The 8783-nt window shown below is 31.8% G+C and overlaps 1 protein-coding gene across 2 annotated transcripts; it reads right to left on the bottom strand.

Moving 5' to 3' along the window:
* Nucleotides 1-219: 219 nt before the first annotated feature.
* On the bottom strand, nucleotides 220-5202 carry LOC145107457 (monoterpene synthase TPS4, chloroplastic-like). Of its 2 annotated transcripts, none has more exons than XM_079044356.1 (8): nucleotides 4954-5202; nucleotides 4601-4859; nucleotides 4144-4516; nucleotides 3419-3637; nucleotides 3196-3334; nucleotides 2745-2996; nucleotides 1817-2071; nucleotides 220-923 (listed from the first exon to the last, which is right to left on the bottom strand). In XM_079044356.1, the coding sequence occupies exons 1-8, from the start codon at nucleotides 5167-5169 to the stop codon at nucleotides 675-677; spliced, it is 1962 nt and encodes a 653-aa protein (XP_078900482.1). In that variant the 5' UTR covers nucleotides 5170-5202; the 3' UTR covers nucleotides 220-674. The 2 variants fall into 2 exon arrangements, with proteins under 2 accessions (XP_078900482.1, XP_078900483.1); XM_079044357.1 differs by lacking the exon at nucleotides 220-923 and adding an exon at nucleotides 932-1077.
* Between the last annotated feature and the right edge of the window lie 3581 nt (nucleotides 5203-8783).

Raw genomic sequence — 8783 nt, forward strand, 5'->3', positions numbered from 1 at the left:
TTGTTGCACAACATGTGTGTTGGTCAACAACTTTTGTGACTTGGAAAGCAGTAGTCGATTTGATTCCCCTTGCCGTAACCATCCAAGAACAATTCTCTACCAAACAAACCACCTCGAACCTTTCTTTGCTCGACCTGGTAGTCTTATACTGTTTACCTTGTTCCATGCATTGTTTTCCAATTGTAAGCTTAAGCAACTATTTGTTATAAAAAATGCCTAGAACCTTAATCTCTTCATTTATATCCACCCTCTGACATGGAATGTTTACATCATCGTTTACAAGACATGAAGGAAATGGGGGCATACCATGAAACATGGTATCTGAATAAATAAGTTTAGGTTCATCATCAAATTCTTCTCCGTTAGAATCACTCTGTAGGCCGGATATATCCAACTTGTCACAATCCGCAAACTCATCGTATCCTTTTAGTTCACCATCATGCAAAAATGGAACTTCTTGTTTTCCAGATTCATTACCAACCTTATTGACCACGTCTACTGTTTTTTTTTGTCAAAGTAATGATTTGCACCCACATCATTAACATATGTACCAACATCAGTATCACCAATATACTTATAATTCTCGGGTGTCACATACATAATCGGTTCTGGCACTGCGTTAACATTTTCAGCGACACTATGATATTGACTTTTACTTGGACTTTTAAAATTACCTATTGGGGTGTTGCTCTCTTTTCCGCTTGATAAATTAGCTGCAGATGTCTTTCCTCTATCAGCCACTTCGTTATGCCAAACGCCTTCTTCAACCACCACATAGACAGACAAGATTTATCTCCAACAACATTTATTACCTTGACCAGCTTTCTAATATCACGATCATCAACAATACCACAATAATAGAGTTGTTTGGGATGTTGATAAGCCAGACTGACTTTTGATTCTTTGGGAAGACCCATCTTGCACTTCATCAAATAAATAAATTCAGTGAACGTGGGGGTTTCGTAAAATTCAACACCTAAATAAAACAATCTCGGATTGTATCCCAGTGGCCAAACATATGATAATTGGTAATTAACAAACTCTCATCTTCCATCCGTAATAAGCAATACGAAATACCTGTTACAACTCATTATGTTAATTTTGAGAAAAAAGAAGCTGGAGAAGAAAACTTCCCAAATATGAAATAATTCCACAAATATGAAATACTTATCATATATAGTAGGTTCAAAACAGTAGTCAACTCTGACAAAAAAGTAGTTAAATTTACTAAGAAAGTAATCAAATTTAACAAAAAAGTAGTCAAATTTACCCAAAAAGTAGTCAAATTTACCAAAAAAAAGTAGTCAACAAATTCAAAAAAATAATCTACATTTTAGCAAAAAATAATTTTATCAAAATAATTTTTAAAAAACTATTTTATATTTTACAAAAAAAAAATTACAAAATAATTGTCAAAAAACTACTCTACATTTTACAAACAATATTTTTTATCAAAATAATTCTAAAAAAAAAACCGTAGACTTAACCCAGAATTGTAGGCTACGGTTTGGGAAACTGTAGTTTGTTGAGAGAAAACCGTGAGTTTTATTATAACCTACGGTTTTATATGTTCAAAATGAAAAAAAAAAAAAATTATATTTAACACGAAACAGTAGATCATTTGACGAAACACTAGCTCACTCTAATACCTACGGTTTCGTGGACTATTTTGGGACAATTGTTAATTTTTGGGTAAAAATGGTTAAGTAATTACTTAATTAGGCTAGATTAGTAATTCCCTCTATATTATAAGCCAAATAATTAATTCCAAGTTACAATCCTAGATTTGTAATGGAGCGAAAAAAAGAGATTTTACATGATTATCTACACGTGAGAAATAACTACTTTCTTCATGTTGATAAACAACTTGAGAAGCTCTTGCCATATTTAGGGCAATTCTAATGATCGAAATGGGCAATCTGTTTGGTACAACTAGTGTTTTGTTAAGTTCTTTCCATGATGAGTCGATAAACCGTAAGATTTGTTTCCTTCCTTCTTCTTCACATGTAATATTCTTCTCTTTCATCAACAATTGTATGCTTGATGCTACATCCCCTCTTTCTTGTTCCTCCTACATATTTCCACATAAAGTATAAGAAACTTCATAGGGTGAATTTTTGCATTTATAGTTTAAATTAAATATCATGTATAAAGGGAAAGCACAAAAAATATTTGCACTATTTACTTAACTATTTTCAATAATGGTGAGATTATTATACATTTGTACAGTTGAAAAATGACATTTTTTATATCTTGTTTTAATAACAATATAAAATATAATACAGTAAAACACAAAGTATTTATTTATTTATTTAGATTTTACCGCTTATTATATTTTATGAATGTTTATTACACAAAATCATAATGATGATGATGATGATAGTAATGATAATTTTTTTAGAATGACTTACAAACTAGTAATGACAATTTTTTTAGAATGACTTACAAACAAACTACATGTTTTATTCATAAATCTATATATTTCGTTCAGAAGGTAATTTTAACCATCAACTTTTTACTGACTTGAACGGTAATAATAATAATAATAATAATAATAATAATAATAATAATAATAATAATAATAATAATAATTGCAACAACACAATTAATATTATAATGGTGATAATGATGTCAATAGTAAAAAATAATAAATATATTAATAATGATTTTTAAAACTTTTGCAAATATATAAATATAATAGTTCAATCAATATAGAAGTAACTGGCTAAACTTTTAAAGAGTACCTTTGAAGTTCCCAGATCATCCCAAAGACGAAGAATTGTTCCCGATATCGAGAAGAAACTAGGGTATGAATCAGTAAGAGTTCTCATATTTTCTGTAGTAACACCTTCTCCAATGAGAAAGAATAGATGCACCAATGCCATGTATGTCCCTGCTGTTTTAACCCCATTCTCTATGTAGTCTTTCAGATTTGGTTTAGTTCCTCTTTTTACCCATTCAGCTTCCACCATAAACGCCTCAACCATCTCAATCCACTACAATAAAATATATGAAACATTTATCAATAATATGTTGTTATCTCCAAAAAACATTAGAGACTAAACTCTCAATCTTTTCAAACTTCTTTGTAATTTCTTCATTAAGTTCTTAATCAAATCAAAGATCTATCTTAATCCAATCATAAAATAGTCATACTCTAACATGCTTTATTAATCATATAACTACTAGTTATACCGTCTTGCGCAGGAATGGAAGAACATTCAATCCATGTTCTTTAAGGATTTCATAACAAATCTCGTTGGTAGTATTATACAATGCCATGTAGCATATCTTCATGTACTCAGGTAGTTGTTCTATTTCTTGCATGTCCCATCTAACACACAACGAAGCCACTTTGTTTAATATCTCATCAACATATATAAATTCTAAATGAAGTTATAAGGATTATTAGCCAAACCTTTGAATTGCTTTTGTGAAAAGTACAAGATCATAATACGAGCCATAAGTGTCGAATATATCATCAATTACCAACAAAATGGAAATGGTTTTAGCCGCTTCGATTCTCTTGGCGGAGTATTTTCGCTCAGGCAAGAGCCCAACAGTCCATAGAAAACACTCAAGAGGCCGATCTCGGGCAAAAGGAAGTTTACCCGTTAGACCCAAATGCTTCCACCACCTGAAATCAAATTCAAAAATTAGAAATTATATATGGGTTTTATTTTATCTTTTTGAGTTATATATGTAAATCTGCAAAAAATAATATAAATTATATTATTTTGTGGTCTATAATGCTTATAAGTAAATAATGTAATTTTTATACATTAATATAAGAATTATAAGTATTGTGAGATTGTTAGAAGGACTTGGAAAAATTCTAAAGCATTGAAAAATTAATATCAACGGTTCTTATGAGTTTAACAACATTCCTAACATATTTATTTATGGATAAGATTTGATTGTTATTCTCACTACAACTGCTGACTTTTTTTAATCCGATGATCCATAATCATTATGGTATATTCTAACAATATTTATCAAATATGATCCTAATACTCATTTGTTAATTGTACTTTATTAATAATTTTGTCAAGAATTAGTCTAGCAAAATACTTATCTTTAGCGACCGATTAGCAACAATTGGGGCAAAAAAATTATTTCAAAGCAAATCAGAACAAACTTCACCTTGTTATCTCAGAGATCTCCATTTGGTGAAGTATTTGGATTTCATTGTATTCCAACTTTGCAAGCTCTAGCAAAAATGGAATGTGATCTTGTTCATTGCCATATTCTTCAATATACTTTCTTGCTTCTAATCTTTCCATTCTTAGATGTCTTGGTAGCTTTAAACTTTGAAGAACTTTTTTACGTAGTAAGGGGGTTAATTTGAATACTGATTTCTTGATGTGCCTTGTTGTAAATTCCCTGGCCTCTGATAGAATATCTTCTCCATCTGCACCCATGTATGAAGCTTCATATAAACTCAGCAATGCCTTTATATCTTCACTCAATGACTCTTTGAATTTACCCTTTGCATCCATGAATGATCCAAAAACATCTATTTCACAGTCCAATAAAAGTAAGTTTTAGCTTAAAAATGTGTGTTAAACTTTAAAAGAGTACTGATCGATGATATATATACCAGGATTAACATGGAGACCATTGTGGCGAAGAAGGCGAAAACGAAGTGCCACTGTATATAAATCGTCATTTGGATGACCTTGAACAAGATATTTCATTATTTTATTAATATCTTCTTCAAAAGTGCACCCTAACCCCAATCTTTGAATTTTGTCAACTAACTCCATTGTTATGATTGGGTTTGAACCTGTCATTAAAGCTCTTATCTTTTCCTTTAGTTCTGCGATTCTATTGCTACCATGTACGTCTGAAGAGATTACCTATATCAACCATAGATAACACGATCATAATGAATTCTTTCTCATTTCCATGTTGCTTCCATGAAAAAAATATTACATCTAAAAAGTTATATACCGTGGGTTGGCCAAAATTCACGAGAAAAGAATCGTTGGCTTGGGATGAAGGGGTTGCAATGATGGCACGTGGCAAAACAGGTAGAGACGTGAACCTGCAATACCTGGAGATTAATTTGCTTGGTGAAGAACTCACCAACCGCCATGGATTGTGAGAATTGCTCCATGAAAAAACATTTGAATTAGAGATTGAGTGAGTAAAGAATTGTGTAGCCATGTTTATGTTTTCCTGTTTTGGTTAGAAGATGAATTTGTGTTTCATTATGAACTGAGATATAAATAGAAAGATTGACACGAACAAAATTCAAGAAGAGTATGCTACAAGCCTAGGCCTGTAGGCCATTAAAGAATTTAAAATACCAAGTGGGTGGGGTTAGACTATCTCAATAGTGATTTTTGGGTCGACGCACTGAGAAAAGAAAAAATAAATAAATATATGGTTTGGGGAAATTGTGAGAAAAGTCCTAATATTTTCAGGAAAGTTACATTTTAGTCCTAAGATTTTTTTTTTGAACATTAAAGTCCCGATTATTTTTAAAAACACGATAATATGTCATTTCCTGTTAAAAGAAAAAAAATGACTTTTTTGTTAAAAAAAAAAATCTTGAGACTAAAATGTAACTTTCCTAAAAATAGTAGGACTTTTCTGACAATTTCCCTATAGTTTAACACCATCTCCGGTCCATCTTATTTTTTTACTAAATTTACCTAGTCCATCTTATTTTTTTACTCTATTTACTTATAATTGAGTAAAAATTATAAATTGAGTAAAAATTGAGATGAATAGTGTTTCATTTTCAACCTTATTTTATTTTTTATCTTATTTTTTACCCTAAAAAATATATTTCTAGAATATTTCACTACAAGAAATAAAGCCTTTAGCAGCGATATCAATAGCGGCGACATTGAGCTTTAGCGGCGACAAATTAAATAGTCGCCGCTAAAGGCCTATGTCGCCGCTATTGGTTTCGCCGCTAAAGGCTGAATGACACCGATCCGCTCTTTGACGTTCTGGTAAACACGAATCGTCTGATCGTTGTTCTAATCCAACGGTTAGGGTGCTCGTGGAACACATAAATGAAATACTGACGACTTTTGTCGCCGCTGAAGATCCAAAATATTCGCCGCTAAAGATAAAAAAAATGACACGACAATAATTCCCTCCTGATCGTCGCCACTATTGATAGTTGTCGCCGCTAAAGGCAGACGGAGTTAACCCCAAAAAACTCGATCTTTTTCCTTTTGCTCTTCTGTTTCACTCCCTTCGCATGTTTGTCTTCTCTCGTCTGGTACTTACTTCGTCGATTATTGTGGTAGTGACATTTATCAATTTTGGGTGTGTGAAATTGTCCACAAAGAAGATACCATCGGTGGAGAAAGATTTTCCGGTGAGGACCAAGCTTTTTCCGGCGACACCAAGCTATTTCTAGGTCAATTTTCGGTCCCTTTTCTCTTGTAACATCGATGTTAAGCTTATTGGAGTGGTTAATTGCAAAAATTGTCAATTTCAGTTTTGTTGATTGTGTTGCTACGTTCCCGACCACCACCCGCGACTACCGCCACCACTAGACCATTTTCATTGATTTCCGCCACCAAGGTTCTATTTACTTCTATTTATTGTGAAATTTTAGTTTAATTGCAAAATATGTGTAGTTGTATCAATTATTTGAAAATTGTCATATGTATGTATATTTGATATTTGTATGTGAATCTATGTAAATTTGGTGTATATATGTCAATGTATGTGTGTTTGATGTATATGTGGTATATGAGTATTTGGTAGAAGTATGATGTTATTATGTGAAATTATGTGTATTTGGTATAAGTAGGATGTTATTATGTGTGTATGTGAATGTATGTATGTTTGTTGTATATGTGGTATATAAATGTGAAATTTGTGTATTTGGTATAAATAAGATGTTATTATCTATATATGTGAAAGTACGTGTAGTTGGTCTAAGTAGGATGTTATTATGTGTGTATGTGAATGTATTTGTATTTGGTGTATATGTGGTATATGTATATGAAAGTATTTGTATTTGATGCTCTTATGTATTATGTGAAAGTATGTGGTTTTGGTATAAGTAGGATGCTATAATTTGAAAACAAAAAATAACAAATTATTGTTATCATTGAAAAAAAACAAAAAAAATGTTATAAAATTGGTTAAAAACTTATATACAAATACTAGAAAGTTTCTAGTTTGTTCCCAAACTAACCCTAAATTAACCAATAAGTTCCAAAACTTATATATTAACCAATAAGTTCCAAAACTTATATGCGAATACTAGAAAGTTAGTTTCTTACGATTAAGTACAAATTTTAACTAAAACAAAAGTTAGAAATTGTTATATTTTCATGCTTAAGAACAAAAAAAATTCGTCAAATGCAAACGAACGTGAATCGTGGGGGGTCGAGCTCGTATAACAGTACTTGCTATAAGAAGGTAACGTACGATACATGTAATTATTTATTTAAAATATAATCTAATTTTTTAATGTTAAACAGAACCTTACGACAGTGGAAACGTTTCGCAAGGCTCATATTGATAGGGATGGTGTATTTGTTACTACCGAGGTGGAACAATAATATGTAAGTATTTAATTATAGTTTTATCATATAATTAAGTGTTTATTTATACTTAATTGTTACTCACTTTTGGGAATTACAGAATCGGTTAGTCGAAGAGCTCTTAGAACAAAACCAAGGTGAAAGTGAGTTAACACCCGCTCAAGAAAGAGCTGCTTTTGAGAAAGTATTAGGAGAGCGACGTGGCCATATCAGAGGCATCGGCCGTAAACCTTCTGCCCTCCCGCCGATTTCACAGCCATCGCAACCATCACAGGTAAAACAATCTACTTTGGTTTTTTGTGGTGAATATTTGCTAAAAGCATTGGTAATTGGGTTTTTTTCTCAAGTGTAAGAAATAGCAATGTACTTTGGTTTTTTGTCTTTGTTTAAAATTAGCAATCTACTTTGGCATCATAAAATGCATGTTGATTTTGTAATTTTGGTTTTGTGATGATTATTTGCTAAAATCTTTGGTAATTGAGTTTTTGTCCCAAGTGCAAGAAATACCAATGTACTTTGGCTTTTTGTCTTAATTTAAAAATAGCAATGTACTTTAATAGTTTTTGTTTGTGTTTGATAATTTAACTTATAAGTTTAAATATGTTTTTATTTATTATGTAGTTGGAAAATCTTCGTGCAATACTCAACGACGCGGGATGTAGGGATGGACTTTATTCGTTTTTTCAATCACTGAATAATCGAGGAAACGATGGGAACGAAGATAATGGTATGTAGGGAGGAGTTTTGTTTGAATATTACACTTGTTGTCACGCTTTGCTACTTGTTAGATTGTAAAACTTTTGGTTGTTTTCTGTAATTACCGGCGTCATTATTACCGACGACACTATCACTTTTGATATTTAATCAGATGTTGTTATGTAATTACGGGCAACACTATTACTTTTGATATTTAATCGGATGTTTGTTTTGTAATTACCGGCGACACTATTATTTTTGATATTTAATTGAATGTTGTTATGTAATTATCGGCGATACTATTACCGCCAACACTATTACCGACAACCAAAATCGTTGATTAAAAAAGAAATAAAAAATGAAAATTGTTATTACCGTCGACGCTATTACCGATGACTTCATCATTACCTGCGACTATATCATTAGCGGCAACGACACTCTTTAGCGACGACACTCATTAGCGGCGACAATTCTCTTTAGGAGTGACAAGTTGATCAATAGCGAGGAAGCAGTAGCGGCGACTTATTACCGGCGACGTGTCGTCGCTATTACCATTACCGGCGA

The sequence above is a fragment of the Lactuca virosa genome, chromosome 4 (genome assembly GCF_052849685.1).
Source record: "Lactuca virosa cultivar CGN04683 chromosome 4, Lactuca_virosa_CGN04683_v6, whole genome shotgun sequence".
Classification (NCBI taxonomy): domain Eukaryota; kingdom Viridiplantae; phylum Streptophyta; class Magnoliopsida; order Asterales; family Asteraceae; genus Lactuca; species Lactuca virosa.

Excerpts from the sequence above, each read along its gene's own strand:
- LOC145107457 (XM_079044356.1), bottom strand. The coding sequence starts at position 5,169 with ATGGCTACACAATTCTTTACTCACTCAATCTCTAATTCAAATGTTTTT. Across the intron at positions 3,335-3,418 it reads TTCACAAAAGCAATTCAAAG|ATGGGACATGCAAGAAATAG; the intron begins GTTTGGCTAATA and ends GTTGTGTGTTAG. Across the intron at positions 2,997-3,195 it reads TTCCATTCCTGCGCAAGACG|TGGATTGAGATGGTTGAGGC; the intron begins GTATAACTAGTA and ends ATTTTATTGTAG.